This window comes from Montipora capricornis, chromosome 6 (assembly GCF_036669925.1).
Source record: "Montipora capricornis isolate CH-2021 chromosome 6, ASM3666992v2, whole genome shotgun sequence".
Taxonomy (NCBI): domain Eukaryota; kingdom Metazoa; phylum Cnidaria; class Anthozoa; order Scleractinia; family Acroporidae; genus Montipora; species Montipora capricornis.
The window spans coordinates 38,281,385-38,303,138 of NC_090888.1; the positions used below are offsets into that span (position 1 = coordinate 38,281,385).

Sequence of the window (21,754 nt, forward strand, 5' to 3'; positions counted from 1 at the left end):
TAAACAAATTCTTGAGATTCATCCCGGTAAACCGGGCGGGAATAGTGGGATTCGTCCATTCTAACAACTTCAGGCCTTTTACCGGGCTGATTATCCATATATAAACAGGCCTTAAGTACACACATCAGACATTGTTGACCATATTTCATCCACGGGACATAAAATCAACACATCAAGGCTGCGTGAGGTTTCAATTCACGTGTGGAAGGTGATAAAATGATATATCATGAGTACTGTGTAGCATATAATTGAAACGTTTAGAAAGAAAAGAACGTTAATTTTGAAAATCTCTATCGTTTCCAGTCAGTTTCTCGCTGTATGAACATCATTTTCACTGGCTTGCCGACTGTCTTCCACACGAGGTATGGAAGCTTCTGTCGACGTTAAACATGCTTTTCCCCCAATCAGACCTTTTAGTAGAAAGGTGATAGGCAAACATATCTGACTTCCGGTATCGAGAGAGAAACACTTGGATGTAGACAGTTGTTAAACAGGATATCGATTTCAGCTGGTTAAGGGAGAAGTTTCCCTTTCCTCTATCTACAAAGTCGTGGAGATTGAAGATAGATATATATTTGTACATGACTGCTGCTCCTCAGGCCAGGCCAATCAAAACGCAATGAAGCGATTGCTATGTGTTTTTGGCGTACTCCTTTTCTCGCTCCTGGTTTTTGGTAGACCTTTGGAGGTAAGCTTGTCTCTACGTTCAGTGTCCTGTGCCTTGTTGCCACTCGTATTCTACAGCACGATTTTAAATACATTTTTCAGCAAGTTTTGCAGTCATTTGAGGCCTTGAAGATCACGTTGCAAATTTGTTTATTTTTCTTATGAGCATTTTTCTGGGTGTAATCAAAACCTTTCCCTGATTATGGCAGAGCCGCCTTTCATAGAGAGTGAAACACGCTTAGAATATTAAACGAACCACAGCACAATTTTCGTAACTAATGCAAGGGTGGAATCCACATTCAATGTTACTCTTCAAAAGCGTAAAAGTAAACATTCTTTTAATTTCATACAAGTTAAGTAAATATGAAAACATTTCAAGTCTCCTATAAATGTATTTGAATTTCGGGTGACAAACCCACCTCAATTAAGATGCCTTGATCGTTTACTTATTAAGAATAGGATTTATCTCAGATTGTGTTCTGCGAATTTTTCTGGTTTGAAATGTAAAGTAAATATCGCCTCTTCGTGATTAGATTCGCTAACGGTAAACTCGTTGATTTCCGTTTGCAAAATGGAGAATTTGATGTGGCATCTGGTTGTATGAAGCCCGGCATGAGGTATTGTTATCAAATAATTAAGATTACAGGGTTCATAGCAGTATTACACACATATTACGCTATGCATCAGTACAACGAGGCGAGCCTTGTGGTGCGACGGATAAGAAGCTTAATTTTGTTATCAACGCATTATCCACATTTGAAATTGTCAATTCCGCTTATCTAGGGTAAAGATAACCCATCTGACGGAGAGAATTTGCCGGAGGACAGCAGAGTCTTTCGACCAGCAGATAATGTGTTGGCAGTCAAACCACCAAGTAAGCACATGTACTGTAATTAAGTCCTTGGTTTGTTGATTTCTGTGGGAGGGGTGGGGAGAGGCTGCATTATACATATGCCCACTGTACTCACCCTACCGGCACTCATCCTACCGGGGAGACAGCCATTCGACTTAAACACAAAAAAACATATGCCCACTGTACCTTTGAAGCTGCATAGAGATTTTGATTTTTTTGACCCTTCTTCACGCAAAAAAATACCTTCTGTCTTGTAACGGGTAAACAAGACGTGAAGGCTTGTTTTCATTAGCCACCAGATGTCAGTCGAGCCGCCCGCTAGTCACGCAAGCGAACCGAAGAGCTGAGGGGAGAATTGGGAGAGAACTACAACTGTAGAAATTAAACAAGGGCGGCTCACTGACTTGCTAGCAGTCTATGTCTGTTTTGTCCCAAGAAAAGCTACTACTAACGCTTATGTTAGTTTTCGTCCGTTGCTTATGCGTATGCTTGCGTCGTTAGTGAATACCAGCCCTAACAAGCTGCATTGAAAGTTATTGCTATAAAAAACGAAACATCTGCAACATGCAACATGCCTTCTTCGCTGTCCCTCTCCTCAACTCCAAAACGCAATACGCCACTTTCAAAAATACCGTAATACTCTTTGTTTGTCCTCCAAAATTTTGCATAAACTGGAAACAATGCTTATGCAAATATTTGGAGGTCAAACAAAGCGTATTATGGTATTTATGAAGTGTCCCTTTCAATCTTCCTTTATTTGAATAAACACCTGCGGTTTTCCGGTAACAACACATGACCCGAATTATTTCGTTATCGCAGGCATCAAACACATCTCATTTTCCGTGAGAGATTGACACCCCACATCTCTACGAAAAGATGCGTAAATTCAAGACTTGAAAGTCTCCGTTAAAAAGGAGTAGGAAAGGCAAAATAAGTGAAGCGACTTCCAATTTAGTACTCAGAAGTGTTTTAGACAAAATTTTCCTGGGAATGTTTTTGCGGATCGTATCCCGCTGTTATCTTCTTGATTTACGCAACGCAAGGAATGAAAGAAATGTATCTTTGAAGTGCGTTTTCTGAATGGAAGTTATTAGTGATCCTTGCACTCAACTGGACAATGCCAGCAATTGTCACTTTATAAACACCTGAAAAATTCAGACGGCTTCAACGGGATTTTATCCCGGTGAAATGCTATTGTCTAAAACCCGCACTGCGAATATACATTTCTTGCATTCATCAGTCCTTCCACCGGAACAACAAATTGACCCAGTCCAAACTGTGTACCCGCATTGCAGAGGTCATGGGTTGAAGCCCGTTGAATTTTTCATTTGTCTATAAAAAGTGACAAGTACTTAAATTCTCCAGTTACGTGCGAGGATTACTCAGTTCTCTCGTCTAGAGCCCGCTTTTCAAATATGCATCGTTTATTACTGGGTTGCCAGTATGGCAATCCCACTCGGAAAGTGGGTGGGATTTGTTTGTTTTATTTTTATTTTTATTTTATTTTATTTTTCTTTCCGTGTCGGTTAAAGTCTTGCCTGTCACTCCCCTGCTAAGTGGTATCTTTGTGCATAGAGCCTTCTGCTCGTGTTTTCTTAGGATAGAGAGGGTAGTGGAAATGCGTAGATCTCCCTGGTGGACACAGTAGAATGATAAACTTAACTGGCAATGGCGTTTTCGTGGATCTTTGAACGTGGATTTTTGATTCAATTTTATCTGTTAAGGTGTTTCTAAAAAAATGCATCATCTGTCCTTCAGGGCTCTTGCGAACGATGTAAACAGCACCGTAAGCCAGCCAAATGTCCTCTATTTAATTGTATAAACAAAATGGCGAGAGACAAGCGATGACAAACTAAATTCTCAGGCTTTGTATCGCGTTGAAAACAATTTCTTTCATTGAAAAACTACCGTTTTGTCCGTATTTGCTCTGTTCTACACCGGTCAAATCGGGAGACTACAGTGTATTACCGTCTCATATTTTGAGTGTTCTTTTGACCAAATGTGGTAAAGTGGCGTAGTAGTGGAATAATAAGTTTTCATTATTTCGATATTCCGTATCTTTTATAAAGTGTCTCAGTGTGAAGTTTACCTGATGAAAATTGGTTTTCATTGGTTTGAACTCCCTTATCAGAAATTTCGCTTTTTACCTCGCTTTGAAATAGAGGCTGATAGAAATGGCGCCAATGATATCGTGGCGAAACTGTGCGTGGGAACCACGCAAAGTTGGGCTAAATGTACTTACCGTATCAGACGTGTCGTTATTCCACGTTGGTTACGTTTTACATTTGAATCGCATGCAAATCGTTTTCGAATTATCTCATTTGACTTTTGTTTTTGCTTTCTTTACCTCGGTCCTATGATTCATTGACTAAATTCTTCACTTTAATTCTTTAATTCTATCTTAATGAAAGTTTTCTGCTAGTGAGTTGTAACCGACTGGAAGAGCGAACTGTAGCATAGATAGATTTCACAAAAATAGGTTAGTAGTAGCGGTAAAAATCCTATTGAGCTTGGCAATCCACACAGTGTATCACAAATGTCTGTTTTAATTTGAAAACAGGATGTTGCAAGCCAGAGGTATATCTTTCATTTGGCGACAAAACTGTTGACAAACAAGAGGTACATGAACGCATTTCCCAATTTCCAGGAAAGAGCAGTGGACCATGTGGTAGCTATGTGAACCTGAATGCAGAACAGGTACAGTTCAAGAGTGCAACATTTGCAGCTGTAACTGATGCAATAACTATTGCTGTTTGGGTCAAATTGCAATCAACGTACGGAATTCATCCGATTCTGGCCCTTGTGGACGAGGCTGGGGAACTTAGATTTGAACTTTTTGAAGGATACCTGAACTGGGCATACACCGCGGTCCGTCCGTCACGTGCAACATTTAAATTGATAAGCGAGACGCCAGTTGTGTCGGGAAATATCTGGACTCATCTCCTCGTTCAATATGACTCTTATTCTCGGCGGTGCGCGGTGTTCTTGAATGGAGAGAAAATTCTGAATGGCTTTTCAAATGGTGGATTGATGGAGATAGCATGGGGGGATCTAACCACTCTTGGAGAATATTCTGTCAACGAGCTTATCGCGCTGCAGTTTAATGGCTTCATGGACGAGTTTTACATTTACTTTTGCAGTATTTCGGAAACTCATATACCTAGCCTTGCCCAGGGGTGTGATGTGAAAGAAAAATGTTTGTTTCCAGCACCAGGTAGCTATAATCATGATGCATGCTTGTGTAAATGCACGCAATCGACGCTCTTATGTTATAGCACAGAAATGGGTTTATGAACTGAGTTGATACGAATCATATATTGAACTGCGGATATGAAATCAAGTGAAGCTATAATCCTCGCAGTTATGAACGCAATTTTAACAATTGCATAGAGATTAGCCAAAAAATAGAGGACTTCAACAGGGTTTCCGCCCGTGATGTTGGGTCATGTGTGGGTCCAAATGTTTGAAACAACAAATGTTTCAAACATTCAAACAAGTCCTAATTTTTTCAGACTTCTCTAAGCAATTGCTAAAATTGCGTGCATAGCTTTACTTGATGATATGATATGGTAAATTGACCATGACCGTAAATAAATTCGAACTTTCTGGTTTATAGAAGCTCACTTAAACCTGACTATCAACCGGATACTAATAAGTGCGCCCAAACTCCATGCGAACAAAATAACAGGACCGAAGCATTCTGTTTAAAGCACCGACCGCTTTACATGTACATCTGCAATTGGTATCTATTGCATAACATGCACACTATGGAAAAAGATATACATTGCATGGCGAAACAGGGAAGTGGACTAGGAGACCGCCTTTGCAAACATCTCGCAGTGAGTGTACGTGTGGCCCAGTGGTCAGAGCGCTGGTTATGAGATTTGGACATCCTGGGTTCAAGACGCGCTCTAACCGCTAGATTTGATCCTGGTAGTCCTAGGTTCAACTTCTCGGCTGCCCTTAATTGTAAAACGTCCACTAGTTTACCCCCTGCCATTCGGGATTTTAAATAGTTGTACTTGTTGTTCTGTTCTGTTGTGTGCCATTTACTAACATATGTTAGCCACTAAGGTACTCTGCAATTCGAGGTAAATAAAGTTTATATGTGAATTTTTTAGATGCGCAAATAAAACGGCAAGGAAGAATCGAAAGCAGTCACTCGACTCTTCAACCTTCCCAATCATTCTAGCGAACACATGCTGATCAGCGACCTTTCGCTTTGCCAGGGCTACCCGGAAAGCCGAATACTGAGCAAAGATTCGTTTTTCAAATAGACTCCCTCACTCCCCACGGAATTAAAATTATCAAACTTTGCCTACAGAGTGTTTTCACGTGACGTCACGGCAGCCATGTTAGTGTACCCAACTATCCTCTGGAAATTGAGCTCTATTGTCATGCAAACGTTTTCCTTTGTTTCGGTGGAAAAACAAGGTTACTGATCACGTGAGTGAAAACACTTTTTTGTTATGGTTGACATTTTTTGAGACAAAGAGCCTTGGGGATGTATATATTCGGAAACACGAAATTTCAATCGGTCACAGTCGGCAAAGCGTTTGGTGAACGCTTTTTCAACTCATTTATTCTTTTTATCCACGTTGCTATTCTCCCAGCCGTAGCAACATCTTTTCACTTTATAGACCGCTAACAACGCATAATTCCGTAATTCCCTCCGACAAATGGGCTAACGCTCAAAACTTCAGCTTTCGAATTCTTTACGGTGGTCAATTTACAATATCATCTCAGTTGATCAGAAACCCATTTCTGTGTTTCACTTCCCCACCATCACAGCATGACAGTTTCTTTGGAAACTACATCCCTTTATCAAAATTACTGACAAATGCTGACCAGGAATATGGAGATCCGATCACATATCTTGTTCTGAGATTAGAACATTAAACGAGCCTTACCTGTAAGGTGAAGTTTGATTGTGGTTCTGCCAAATCCCTGGTGACTCAGTGAGGGTTAACATGGGATGCACACGTGCCGCCGTCGATAATCAGACTTTCAAAGGTTGTGGACACGGTTATCAAGATACAAATGAATACAGAGGAAAATGGAAGAACAAGGGGTGGCAAGTAGAAAAACTGTGAGGGAGGGCATGTTAACCCTCACCGAGTCACCCGGGATTTGTCAGAATCACAATCAAACTTCACCTTACAGGTAAGGCTCGTTTAATTTCCTAATTCTACCAAATCCCGGTGACGTTACTTCCGGTTAACATGAGATTTTACAGCAATAAACGTGGACACAACTATTTCAATCCACAAAGCGAACTTATCGACCTGGCACAGCTCCAGCAAAGCTGTTTCCAGCAATAACGGGTTGGTTATAGAACTTCTGAAAAGCAGATTCTCGAGACCATCCGATGTGTTTCAGGATTTCATCAGTGGGAATCACCTGACTGCTCTCAATATAGCTGCTGATTTGGCGCGGCGAGCCTTAACCTTGCTGTATCTCCTCCACTTGCTTCCATAACAGCTTTAGTTCATCGCCCATTTGCATTCCTACCAGTGTGCCGATAAGGCATGACATATCAAAGGAGCAGACGGCCATTGCCTTGGTCATGAAACAAGCTGGGTTCTAGAGTAGAGTAAGTGGTTCTTTAGGGTACTTTAGGGTTCTTCCCAACAAAAAATGAGATGAGGATTTTTCCCAAGTCTGTCCTGCTTGACATGATCCTGTATGTAGAACATAAATAATAATCAGGAGTTTTCTCCATAGCATTAATCCTCAGAAATGACAGTGTTTGACAACGCTGCCCATATGTTAAAGCTAGCGGTTTAAGGGTCAGTTCTTCGAGACAGAGCTTGCTCAGAGGATACAATAGTCCTACATATTCTAGGACAGGAATAAGATCCCATGTTACATGATTTCGATGAGTAAGCTTGCAACAGTTGAACACACCCTACAGATAGCGCACTATAAAAGGATGGTCAGTCAGCGTAGTGACAACCACGAAATTCAATCCCCTTAAACAGCTTGCGAGTGCTGAGTAAGCTGTATTAATCGTCCAGTATGACAGTCGGTTAATATGAAAGGCTCCGAGAAACGTTAACACGTTGTTCACACTCGGATGTAGTGGATCAGTTTTCTCTTGTAGACCGGATGCACACCATGCATTTGCGAAAGTGAACATCTTACTTCTTTGCTGCCGCTAATTATTCAAGAGGACATGAGCAAGTTGGCAACCTCGCCCGGAACCTTTCCCTTAATTAATTGTCGCCTGACACCTTGCATGTCAGGGGTTGCCGTTCTGGGCACAGATGGTGAGCACCCCCGTGAGAAAATGTAACTGTTAGTGAACTGTGACCAATTCACAAGGAAAGCATCCACATATGATGCATTCGTATCTTGCTTCCAGGAAGCATATATAGGCACTAGTTGATGGTTGATTCTACTTGCAAACAGATCAATCTGGGGAACAAAGAAAACCCATATATAAATAAATGTAAATACCGCGATTCAGTTCCTATTATGATGCCATCTTCAAAACGGCGCGAAAGAGAATCTGCACTTACATTAAACCGCACCGGTTGACGCGCAGCAGAAACGCCAACTATGCTTCTAAAAGGGCCTACAATCAAATTTCCTTAGCAATGGTATTGCATTCCTTGTTCATGCATCCCCGATGCCATTGACGTAAGAAATAGCAGTCATGTTGTAAAACATATTCTGATTCGCAGAATGGACACTGACCCGAATAAGGACATATTCCCCTGCCCCACAAAGAGCGGCTAAAGAATACTGAGTTTGGGTTTCGTGCATTGTGGCACCCCAACCCATGCGTGATGCATCTATTTGGGGAACAATGGTCAATAACCCGGAAAGCTGTGGAGACTGAGATGACCCACTACTCTAACAGCACCCAATGCTGTCAGTTTACAACGAAAAAACTTTCAGAGATGTGTGCCAATTCTTTGTCCCATTCCAAGTGTCCATACCATAAAGGACCAAACTCCACCCCATGGAAAGTAGATACTAAAGTTCCTATCAATATGGCAACTTCATGGATTGAGAACTGCTGGGCGCACAGAGCTTTATGGCACAAAACAACGACCTTGTCAGCCTCCGTTAAGGTTAAGCAAATGTGAATATTTTTACAGGAATCTTGAGAACTCAAGGCACTGCGTAGGTAAAAAACAGACTACGTCAGGTGAATCACAAAATCCAAGCGCGTAAATAATTGGGCAGTATGTAAGATAGCCTCAAGGCAGGCCTCCTCAAAATCCTCGGTGTAAAAAGAATTATCAATATACCCAAACAATTAAGTCCGTACAGGGTGCGTAGGGTGGGAAACTGATTTTATTACCGTGGTAAAGATGCAACAACTACCAGTCAGTCCCAGGGGTAGGGCCCAAAAACAGAACAGAAGACCCCTCCATGCAAATTTGAGATATTTTCTGAAGGTAGGTAATATAGGGATGGCATTGAAGGCATTGGATAGGTCTATAGAGGACATAAAACACCCAGGTTTCATCAACCTTATAGTAGATCCTAGAGTAACCATCTTGAACAGTAGGTCACTGCTTGATTTAAAGACTTCAAATTGAGAATAACACTATGAACCCCAGGTTTCTCTTTTGGTCATAGGAATATCGGAGAAACAATTTCCCCTGTTTCCTACTGGCAACGTTCATAGATCATTAATTCCTTCATCAATAGCTTCTTGCTCAATAACAGAAATTTGAATTCTGCAGGCCAGGGACTTGGCGGTGTAGAAAGATAATCAAATTCAAGTTCACAGCTAGATACACACTGCAAGGTGTGCCAGCTTGCAATGGTGCAACTGACCTAATAAGGATATCAACGCTACTCATGTAACCAACCTGAGAATTACAGTTTAGCGGTTTCTCGCCTTATTGACCTGAAATCATAGTTGACGGCCTTGCTTCTTCTTGGTTGTGGTAGGAGCCCCTTCTCCCCTAACAAAGGCATTGCAGGATAAGACTTGCCACCTCTGGAGAAGCAAACTGGGCGTTCAAGTCTGGCTTTAGAGATTCTCGGCCACGAAGATTCAGTTCCCGGTTTCCTGCCAATACTAGAACAAGGGAATGTGGGAGAGTAGCCTAGAACTCGCCTGATGCTTTACCACAGGCATTGATGGTGGCACAAAATGAGAAAACAAAAAACTGTCGAGCTTTCTGAAGAGCCCTGTCTGTGGATTTGGTATAGCGAATATAACGTTGACGTCATCTATTGTAATTAATATGCCAACCAGAGCCTCATTGGCTGTCACAAAGGGTCTCTTTTTACCTGTGGTTGGCACACTTGAATAACAAAAACAATGTTTGTAAAAGAGATCATTCCTACTTGGAGACAACCGATTACAAATAGCTCTGTTCACTTTTGAGGAGACTAGCAATTAGCAATTTTCTGGTCTTAGGTATTTTTTCACCAGCCCTCTAGCCTTGTTTTAGGGGGATCGCCTTTGATAAGGTCTTCTAGCACAGTGACCAGCTTGGCGTTAACTGGCACACCTGTTTTGTCAGTTGCCGAGAACTCCTCTGCTAAGTTGTCAAAACTTGACCTAGGGGAATCCCCTAAGTAATTTGCAAAACAACCAGTGAGCAGAGGTGAAACATCTGAGCGTTAGTCATCACCGTTAGAGGGCTTCCTGATCACTTTCAGAGCCCATTCGGAGCTCTAAATTTGGCTTTAATCTCTTACTAAGCTCTTGTTTCAGGGAAGCGAACATCCCTGTAGCTCTGCTTTCCTCGAGGAAGGAAGCGGTGGGGAGGCCCCTCATCCTAGTTCTCTGTGGTTGCTAAAATGTAAACAACCGAAAAATATTGAGCTCTAAAGGACCAAGAACCTCAAATTCGGGAAAGAATATTTATGTTTTCCTTTATATAGCCATTTTGCTAAACTAGAAGCGGCTCCGGACCAGGAGAAGCGATTGCCAAGCACAGCTCTCCGGCATCCATGTGTCCGTTGTAGTCCACTTCAACTCGCGAGGTAAACTATAACTTTCTTTCCCTCAAATGTTGAAAATGTTAGGACTCGAAAGGAAACTATAACTTTCTTTACCTTAATAGGCGCCTCCACATTGGATAGGACGGCAAAAAGCGAGGCACATAAAGCTCTCTACACAGCTTTAACAGCTTTTAAACGACAACTTGTGAAACGTCAAAATTTCCTCATTGCAGTTTCGTTGCACTGACGTTGGGAGCTGGTCATTTGTGGGTTCTAATGTTCCCGTGTGGAATGAATCATCGGTGAAATTATGTATGAAATGGATCATATATGAACTGCGGATATGAAATCATGTGAAGCTATGGTCCTCGCAGTTATGAAGGCAATTTTTGCAATTGCGTAAAGAAGCCTGAAAAATTCAGGACTTCAACGGGGTTTGAACCCGCGAGGTCACGGCTGCCGCCGTTTTTACTTCTACTTCTATAATCATTATTGAGACACCCACTTCCGTTTTCGCAATATAAAAGTTCTGTTTCGGATTAAAGTCGGTGTCAAATGATACAAAGCAGCAACAACATAAAGTTTTTAACCTAAAATTTATCATTTGGAAAAATGATTGAACTGAGCCAGACGAGTAAAGGGAATGAATGACCAATTAGATTCAAAAGACTTGATGCCGACATCTTGTTCTATTTAAGGTGTCAGTCTCGTCTGGGGCATGGATTCGAATCCCACCGCTGCCAATCCTATTTCAGTGGATTAATGAGGTCTTAAACGTGTTATATTAGCAGTAGCGGGCATCAGCAATAAATAGGATCTGGAGACACTCCGATCCCAAAAAAATTGGGGTATGAAAATACTAGCCATTTATCTCTGCTGTCACTCCAAATTTTACAAAGGGCAATGCTTCAAGAATGAGACCAGAATTTTTAGCGTACCCTTGATGTACGTGTCAGACTGAAAGCAGAATAAACGTAGGTACCTTATTTATAGCCTAAATCTAGAATTTGGGATGGGACTTAGGGGGCAAAACGCCGTCCATTACTGTGCGGGAAGCCTTAATGTACTAATGGAATAAAGTGAGGTTTCCGAGCTTTAATTGAAAGTGGTAAAACATTCATCTTACGATCTACTTGAGCATCACTGGCTACTTTAACTGAACTTCAGATCCCGAGATGTCTCCTAAAAGAGTAAAAGGGGAAGGCATATCTGTGAATCTTGAATGTCAAACGATTTCTCGAGAAAAAGATCAACTTAAGCAATATCAATGAGGCCTTAGTGAAAACAAAGTTCATATAGATGGACTGGTTTTGAAACCCCGAAAGCTTCAAAAGTCAGAACGGTACTGTTGCATATCTTTCGGTTAACTTGACCGTGACCATGCACAAGCTTTTGTCCTTGAGTAATAGCTTCCGGTTGTGCCTACCAGGAGATTGGAACAGAGCAGTGGTCAGTCCCATCTATAGGGTGACAAATCTTATCCTGAAAATTACAGACCCATCTCGTTGACCTGCATCTCATGTAAAGTTATGGAACATATTGTTTTAAGCTTTACGTCGAAGCATTTCTCCAATAATGACATCATAACACCTTATCAGCATGGATTTCGCAAAAGCTTTTCTACCGTAACACAATTGATAACCGCTCTGGATGACTGGTTCTTCTCTCTTGACAACTGTACAAAAACTGATGTCCTTCTGCTTGACTTTGCAAAAGCCTTTGTTAGTGTCCCTCATCAGAGGTTACTGCATAAGTTCCATTACTATGGTGTCCGAAATAAGACCTTGGAATGGATTAAATCATTCCTTCTTAGCCGCTCTCAACGTGTTCAAGTAAATGGTGAAAAATCAGGTTGGGCTGATGTCATATCTGGTGTTTCACAAGGCACAGAGCTTGGCCCCTTTTTGTTCATCATTTACATAAATGACATTGCGTGTAACTTAAATCCCAAGATAAAGCTATTTGCTGATGATGGTGTAATGTATCGTGAAATCCTGAGCTCTAAGGATGAAGTCATCTTTCAAAATGACATTGACTCTACTACTGACTGGGGCAAAACCTGGCAAATGAGCCTTGATTTTGACAAATTCAATGTTTTGTCTATAACTAGATCCAACCCAGAATCGACCATTAGCTATCAGAATAAAACCCTAGGGATAGTATCATGCCATTCATAAGTACCTGGGTATCTTTATACAAGATGATTTGCAGTGGGATACACAAGTTAGAGAGGTCAAATCTAAAGCCTCAAAGATCCTTGGCCTTTTACGTAGAAATCTACCTAGCTGCAGCAATTATGTTAAAGAACAGGGACCGGTTGTTTGAAATCCGTTTAACTTAATCCAGGATTAGCGTAAAATGTGGTTCTATTTTTTCAACGTTTTGGTAAACTTTCTTTTGCTTTTGTTTGATTTTCAAGATTGACTTCCTCTAATGGAAATTTTGCCGAATATCAGCGTTGAACCACATTTGGGAATAGAGAAATAAACTCCGTGGTTAATTTTTAATCTGGGATTAGCGTAAATCGGCTTTCTAACAACCGGGTCCAGGGCTATAATTCATTTGTTAGTTCATGTGTTGAATATGCGTCACCCTGTTGGTCTCCTTTTGAAAAGCAGCAAATTAGCATCTGTAGAATAAATTCAACGTGCTGCTGCTAGGTTTGTTTCCTCTGATTATCCTAGTTATTCTAGTGTGACAGGTATGACACACTCACAGGGCTGGGATAGTGTAGAAAAACGTAGATATGTAGACTCAGTGACTATGACGTATAAAGTTACTTACCACTTAGTCCATATACCTATTCCAAATTCAGTTCAGTCTTCATATTCTAGAACTCGAGCAACTCATCCTTATAAGTTTAGCACATATTTACAAATTCAAATGCATACAAGCATTCTTTTTTCCTAAGGGTAATTCCCCTCTGGAACAGCCTATCTAGGGATGCTGTCTGTGCAGAATCAGTTAGGTCTTTCCAAGCTAAGTTAATGAATTAAACCTCATGTAGAAACTGCATTAATTTATTTAAGTATTTTGCAATGACGATGATGATAGTTAACCTGAGTATTTTCCAATAAGGTAGCCTTTAAATGTATTCCCGTCGGACCCGTCTGACCTTTTAGCATCCTGTATAGTGTCTCTCACTTGAAGGATTAATAAATATGTATGTAAGAATGTGTTATCATCCGATTTTGTCGAGAAGATTCTTCAATTACTGCCAACGGATTTTAATGTAATGTTTTGCATTAGGTCCGTCGTAAGCATTGAGATATTACGTAACAAGCCTAACTTCTCTTCTGTACAACCCGTGACCAAAAAGGGTTTTTTCTTTCCCTCAATAAATGCTGTTGTTTTTCTCATCAGATGAATTTTGTGCTCCAGGAGAGCAAAGCTCTGCACTTCAAGGACAGCAAGGACAGTGTGTATCCTGCTTTTGTGCTGGGCGTTCGCAGAACTGCAGTCGTGCAAACGTCTACCGAGACAGGGTAAGTGGGGCGTTTAGTGAGGTGTCTGAACGCCCACTTAGATCGTATCCTTACAGTCTTATTACCCTAGTGGATATTGTGAACATTGTAACGTATTAAATTGAAAATTACTCGGAAATACACGCATTTAGAGCTTAATCAAATTGCAGGATATTTTTGTTTTGCTAATAGTTATTGAACTTGCTTCATAACGATCCTCGCAGACGCAGCTTTAACGAAAAAAATCTGGAACAGACTTGATTGGGAATTAAACCAAAACCAGAACCTTCTGATTGCCATATGCTATATGTTCTAACTTGACAAGAGTTTGAGGCCCGTTCAAGCCACAAGCGCCCAAGCTCAGTATAGGGAAATAATATATAAATTTAGCCAAGCCTAAAAGCGGAGCTCCCTGATCATTTATTCTTACTGCCTGTACGGTTTGTGAAATGTTTCCGGTTTCGGCTTTAATAATTAAATCATTTTCTTGGCTTTCTTCTGTAGAAAAATTCATTGCCTAACTAATGACTTCCACGGTAAATTTTACGCTAAAAACCAATATCGCATGAATCACGAAGCGATGAGTGCGACATCGGTTTTTCTAGTGAAATTTACTTTGCAATTCACCAGTTTGGAAATAATTTTTTCGTGAACCGAATGAGTTTTAAAAGAAAACAAGCATTTCAGAGTCAACTGTCAATAGCCAGCGAATAGGAATCATGCTAAAATTAGAAGCCATAAAAAAAACACTTTGTCAGTTCAAGGTCAAAGAAGAGTTTTACTGATGTACTTTATTCCACTTTATCTCTGAAGACAAGATCATTCACATTTTGATGTATTTCATTGAAACACGCCAGGTTGGCTTGGTACAAGAATCGGACCTGCAACCAAGAAAGGACCAACTTCAAAATTAAATAAACTTCTGAAAACACAAGCTACTGAGATTTCCCCTAATTTTACGCGAACTCATTGCGAATACGTGTTTTTTACAGAAGGGCAAAATTTTCTTGTCACTGTCGAGGCACAACGAAATTCAGTTGGGCAAACAAATTAAAAAAGCATTTGTTCGCTCGCATTTCAGAGGAAAACAAACAAACAAACAAACAAACAAACAAACAAATCAACTTTTTCTTTATGTCCAAAAGAGTACAGATAATTGTTATTTCATTCCAGTTGACTATAAAAATTCGATTTTCATTCCTGAAAAAAGGAAGAACCGATTAAACCACCTTTTAAAAATACCCATCCACTTTAAATAACGCATCCGTAAAAACAACAAACGGTTTAGTGCCCAAGGAAAGAATTTGTGTGCTAAGTATGAGCTATTACTGGTCTTCTGTTTTGTCATTGTCGTTCTCTTTCGCTCAGTCTTTTCGTTTCTGTTCTAGACATAGGTCCTCCAGGCATCACGTAACCTTATCAGAGCTTCTAAAGATATGCCAAAAATTGCAATACAGAGAAAAAAGCGGCTCTAAGCAAATTAAAAATAAACACTCAGCTTTAAGTTTACATCCCGCCGATGCTTGGCTTGAATAACTGCAGCCACCAGTGTGGACCACAGATATCACGATATGTCAAACTGGATTGAAACCAGCAAAAAATGCAGAAAGAAAACATCTTCCAAACCGTTTTCCACCTGAACACGAAAAGCGTTTGACTGTGTAAGAACTTTCGTTGATATATAGTATGGCCGTGTAGCCGCGTCGAGCCCCAGAAAGCGCACGAAAAGTGAAGCCTCGCTTATGTTCAGGTGAGTTTACCTAGGTCCTAGGTTGAGCCTTCGAAAAACAGTACCTGGTCAGCGGTCAACTTCAAAAAACAGCTGCCCTCGGTGAGCTTAAGCTTGAGCCCGCGATATGGTCATGTGATACCTGTCTGTTCTGACAGGTGTCAATTAATCAAAAGATGGATGTCCAATATCAAAGATGTATGCATTGGCATACATGGAGGGGTCGACGGACGTACGTACGGACGTTCATGACGTCATGGCTATAAAACCAAATTTTCTCGCATCGATGGGTTACCATAATTTCTTAACAATGGTGCTCCGCGCGCGCGCGGAGCTCCGCTATAAGTGTCGCAAATCAGCTTCTAGCACGCAAACCAGCTATCTCAATCAACCTTAAGATCTTGGCTAATGAAATCAATACAGCTCTGCTAGAACCTCAACTTCGTTTGATCCACTTTTAGATAATATCGAAACTGCGAGCACTGAAGGTTTTAAAACCCCCATTATTTCACTGGAAGCAACCCTCAAAGGTCTTAGTGCGGTCGTCTCCTCGAAAGCTGGGGGCCCAGATAATATCCCAAACTGGGTCTTGCGTGACTTCGCTCCCGAGCTCGCTCAGCCCGTTTGTGTTGTATCATCAATTCCTCTTTTAGTCAAGGGACTTTACCGGATATTTGGAAATGTGCAAACATCACCCTTCTTCCCAAAACAAAGATTGTTGAGGATACGGCGAAGGACTTGAGACCTATTTCATTGACACCAACGTTATCCAAAATTGCCGAGCACTACGTCGTCCACGAAAATGTGAAACCAGCAGTTCTGAAACGTCTGGGACCAGATCAATTTGGGTGTATTCCAGGGTCGTCCACTGCGCACGCACTGATAAATCTGCTGCACAATTGGGCGCAAGCAACCGGAGAACGGGGAACACCGTGCGTATCTTTGCGTTGGACCATAGAAAAGCTTTCGATCTGATAGATCATAGCCTTTTGCTATCGAAACTCTCTACCTACAACACCATCCTTACGTCATTAATTGGATAACAGCTTTTCTTAAAGATAGGAAACAAAGGGTCAAACTTGCACATGATTGTCTCTCAGAGTGGGGATCGGTCCGAGCGGGAGTACCGCAGGGAACAAAATTGGGACCGTGGCTATTCTTGGTTATGATATATGATTTGAAAGTACCATCAGCTAGTGACTGTATAAAATATGTAGAGGACACGACAGTGTATGAAATCATAAGTAAGAATAGTCCTAGCAATGCTCAGTCTATGATAAACGAAGTAGCTACCTGGTCAACACTCAACTCTTCCAACTCCACCCGAAAAAATGTAATGAGCTAAGAGTTTCCTTTGTGCGCTCTCCCACTTCCTACGAACTTATAGAAATTAATGGCTCTAAGGTTAGCTCTGCTAGGGTCGTGAAATTAGTGGGTGTGTATTTCTAAGACAATCTTAAGTGGAACAATCACGTTTCTGAGACGATTAAAAAGTCCGTTAAGCGCCTTTACTTTTTAACTCAGTTAAAGCGAGCTAATGTACCATCATCAGAATTAGCAAAATTTTATGTTGCATGTATTCAATCTGTCTTACTTTATGGACGTCAGGTCTACCATTATAGTCTCCCCAATTATTTGAGCTTAAGTTTAGAACGTGTTCAAAAGAGAACCTTGAAAATTGTATACGGTTACAATAATCATTATAGAGGAGCGCTTCAGATGGCAGGGCTGAAAACTCTAAAGGACCGGAGAGAAGATCTTTGCTTAAAATTTTTTAACAGCATCGTCTCCAATTCTTTGGATTGTCTATATCAATTATTGCCTTTCGATAACCGAGATCAACTCATGGAATTACGACGACGCAGACCATTTAGAGTTTCCTTTAAAACAAACCGGTTCAGAGATACTTTCATTCCAGCAAGCGCAAGACATTTTAACTGACATTTATTATAATTATATATGTAAATTAGTTCTTTCTTAGATGTTATTGTTTAGTTTTATTGCATAATTTGTACACCTTTGCAATAGGCCATTTCCGAGTTCATGTCTGCCTCGTCTTCAAAGCGAGTCTAAGTGCGAAGTTTTTGTTGTGAAAATTCGCTTTCATTCATATGTTAAGTAGAACTAATTACCATCACAAAAACTTCGCACTTAGACTCGCTTTGAAGAGGAGGCAGGCATGAACTCGGAAATGGCCTATTCAGCTTCTAGCTGCTATTAAGGTATTTTTAATAAACGTCTATGTACATCTATCTATCTAAGGATTTGTATCGGAATCCCGATAAACGACCTGAGAAGAAAATTTTACGAAAAAATTCTCAATTAAAAAGTCTAACCTTATTTCCATTGTGGGTTGCTTCCCTGAGGTTTTTTTTCCAGATTCGACGTGAATTGAGCCATTATCGGTTCCTCGGTTGTCAACGGTCATAATAAAACACCAGGGCTGAACACTGAATTCTCTCGAGCCCACCAAATGGAGTCAAATATTCCAGGATAAAATGTTTCCACGGCTGCAATTTCACCGTGGAATTTAAGGGCAAAGGTTTCTCTCTCATTTCAATCCGCTAGCCACGCGATGGAAGCCCTGTCGGCGACGTGAGTCGTCTATTAGTTTCCCAAAGGAAACGATAAAACAATGAAAAAGATCCTCACGAAATTGAAGACCACACGGCGACCGGCGGGTCTAAAATACAGGTCACATTCCACACAGTTCACTCGTTTCAGGTCATTGTTTTACCTTTTTGAAAGTAACCCAAAACCCTCAATTTGGCTAACCTTAGGCCGAAAAACCAGCCTTAGGCCTAGGGTTAGCCAAATTGAGGGTTTTCGTTACTTTCCAAAACGTAAAACAATGACCTGCAACGAGTGACCTGTGTTTTAGACCCGCCGCACTCGTTACCAACCCACAAACCAAACTTAACGGTCGCCGTGTCGTCTTCAAAGTTCGTGAGGATCTTTTTTAACCGTTTTATCCTTTCCTTTGCGACACTAACAGCCGACTCACGTCGCTGGCAGGGCTTCTATTACGCGGCTAGCTATAGCGGATTGAAATGAAAGAAAAACCTTTGCCCTTGAATTCCATGGTGGAATTGTAACAGTGGGAACATTTTACCCAGGAATATATAATTGACTCTATTTGGTGGGCTCGTGAGAATTCAGTGTTCAGCCTTGGTATTTTATTAAAATGTATATAAAACATGGACCCCAGGTCCATGGCCCACCCCTGTGGACCCGGTCCATGGACCCCTTCATGGACACGGCTCATGGACTACCCCTCATTTTGCAAAGTTACCGGCAGAAAAATCTTGAGACGAAAGAGGGAAGTGATCCTCACACTTATCTGGACAATTGTCCTTATAGACACGTAAAAATTGAGGTGGCTCCAAAGGGATTCGAACCCATAACCTCTGTGATGTCAGTGGAATGCTCTACCAACACTCAGTTGGGAGCAGGTCAGTTTGTTGGGCTCATTTGTTCCGGTGAAAGACGCGATAAATGAAATGAACTTATATTCGAAAAGCGGGTTATAGACGAATCCCTTTGGCGCCATCAAATAGGTGGTATAAGTGTCTATAAAACAGGCAATTGCTTAAATCAGTAGCCAATAACCAAGGAGCGAACAACAACCCTATATTCTTGTCATGGCGTTTGCACAACAGTGATTTATTTTTAGATTAAATTTCCCGCTAATGAGATTCCTCTAGGAGGCCGATGACCAATCACAAGAAACTAACTTGGCGCTATTGCGTCACCTAACCCTAATTGTCTTTGTTTTTTCCAGAAAAGGTAGTCTAAAAATAATTTGTATATGGGCTCCTGGCGCCCGAGAACTTTTTGGGCCCGAAAAGCCACTTGTGAAACTGCCAACCCCTTGTTTTGGAAGGCCAATCTTTTAATATGTTTTCAAGGTAACAAAATGAAAACTAACTGTGAAGTTTGACGACTTAAATCCTCTTCATTCTTGAGATACAAAGGTAATTGTGACACCCGAAAATGGCCCGTAAAGGTTAGGGACTTTCGAGAAACGGGCCCCTGGTTTGTAAAAATACCGTTACATAGGCTTAGTATGGGAGTTGTTCTCTCCTACGTAGTCATGGACTCCTGCTTAAATTTTCTAGATAAGTGGAGGATCCCTTCTCTCTTTCGGCTAAAGATTTTCTGCTTGTAAAATGTATTGAATTTACAAAATGCGGGGTGGTCCACAGGGGTAGTCCATCGATCGGGTCCATGATTTGTATACGTCCATTTTATTACGACCGTTGACAACCGAGGAACTGATAATGACTCGATTCGCGTCGAATGTGAAAAAAAAGACCTCACAGGAAGGAAGCTACCCACGATGGCAACGATGGCAATAAGGTTAGGCTTTTTAGTTGAGAATTTTTTGGTGAAATTATCTTCTCAGGTCTTTTATCGGGATTCCCATAGAAATCCTTATATTCCCTCTGAGCTTGGGGCGCCTGTGTTCAAGCCTGTAGTTCTTATACTTCACAACAAGTGTTTAAATTGCTCTCTTAAATGTCTCACTGCAAAAATCATTGTTATATATCCGCAGGTCCAATTTATATACTGTATTTCTCATATTCTCCATCATAACCGTGCATTTAATTAGCCAGAAAGCCTTCGTTTGCATGAACCGATCTGTATTTAGTTTTTACTCTTACTGAAATACTTGCTGTATTGTTATTTCATATTTTTGACAGCTGATGTTAGAGATAAAATCTCTCCCACGGGATTCAAAGATGTTTTTAGTAAATGTAGATGGTTTCAAAATTCCTGGAGTTAAATATACAGTGGACAATCACTACGTTGCTCATAACGTGTCTAAAGGAACAGAATATTACTGGGCCCTGCCGAGGGCATTTTTAGGAAACAAGGTAAGGACTTAATGGTTAAAGGGATGTTAACAATTTCCCACACGTCTTTTGTCCAAAACGACCTAGATGAATATACTTTGTGTTTAAGAAAAAACGATGGCTTGTGGAACGAAGCTTGTTTTGCCGATGGGCTCTTTTGAGAGGCTAGAGCGTAATTGACAAGTTAGAATGATAGTTTTAGAACGGATCTTTGGTGTAATGTATTTGTCTAGTCCTCTTTACATGGCATACGCTTAAGTCCCACAAGAAGAAAAATTTCCCCTCCCTTTTTTTCTCCAAATTTTGATTGTCTAACGCGAGTTCATCCGATCGTGTGGTTATATTGCCTGAAACTGTGTGGCCTCAAGAAAAATTACTCCAGTACACTTACTCTGACTCACCTCCATGATAAAATCTCTCTTGCTTTGGATCGCGATGGATTTGCAATCGGTGTCTTCGTAGCTCTCTGGAAAGTGGGATACTACAGCATACAGGGATTGGCATTAAAATGGATAACAAATTATTTCTCGAACATATTGAAGTTCAGTTGTAGGTTACAATGGTCATGTCTCCTCACGCTTCGGATGTCCGCAAGGTTCCATCTTGGGTCCTCTAGTTTTTCTGCAATGTATCAATGATTCCAAAATATATTCAGGACTCCAAAGGGGTTTGAACCCGTGAACCTCGCGATACCGGCACTGTGCTCTAACCAACTGAGCTATGAAGCCACTGACTTTGGGACCTGGTCATTTGAATTTTTCAGGCTTCTCTACGCAATTGCTAAAATTGCGTCCATAACTGCGAGGATCATAGCTTTACTTGATTTCATATCCGCAGACAGTGCAGTATATGATTCATTTTATATATCATTTCGTTAATAGAAAGATCTATATTGGGATATACATTACTTGGGGAGAAAGATATGTATTGGGATGTATATTGCTTGGAGAGAAAGAAAATTCCAAATGCTTCCAAAAGCGACTAAGAACATATTTTAGGCAATGCGTTTTCACCTGCTAGTAAAGCAAAGCAAAGTATAGCAACCATATTTAACGTCGATAACTCGTAAAAGCAATTCAACTGACAAACCTGAGGTCAACGGTGCGCTCATTTTACTCCCCCCTCTCCGTCAGTGCTCCCTTTTACGGGTATTTAAAGCTACTGAAGCTCCATCCTTGCTCCTCAGTTGCAGTAATGAAAGAATATGAAAAAAAAAATGCGCCATTGCGCTTATGTGTATTTTTTCTGTTTCATGTTGTGTTTTCCTCTT

General features: G+C 40.9%; 1 protein-coding gene across 5 annotated transcripts in view; it reads left to right on the top strand.

Moving 5' to 3' along the window:
- Positions 1 to 498: 498 nt before the first annotated feature.
- Positions 499 to 21,754, top strand: part of LOC138052064 (basement membrane-specific heparan sulfate proteoglycan core protein-like) — a 109,306-nt gene continuing 88,050 nt past the window's right edge. For 4 of the 5 annotated variants that reach the window (XR_011132986.1, XR_011132987.1, XM_068898424.1 and 1 more), the window contains exons 1-5: positions 499 to 688; positions 1,450 to 1,540; positions 4,080 to 4,733; positions 13,799 to 13,920; positions 20,332 to 20,505. Coding sequence is in view for 3 of the 5 variants with exons in the window: in XM_068898424.1 (XP_068754525.1) it covers positions 620 to 688; positions 1,450 to 1,540; positions 4,080 to 4,733; positions 13,799 to 13,920; positions 20,332 to 20,505 (1,110 nt within the window). In the remaining 2 variants the exon portion in view is untranslated. The remainder of the gene's footprint in view (positions 689 to 1,449; positions 1,541 to 4,079; positions 4,734 to 13,798; positions 13,921 to 20,331; positions 20,506 to 21,754) is intronic. The other variant, XM_068898423.1, reaches the window with a different exon arrangement.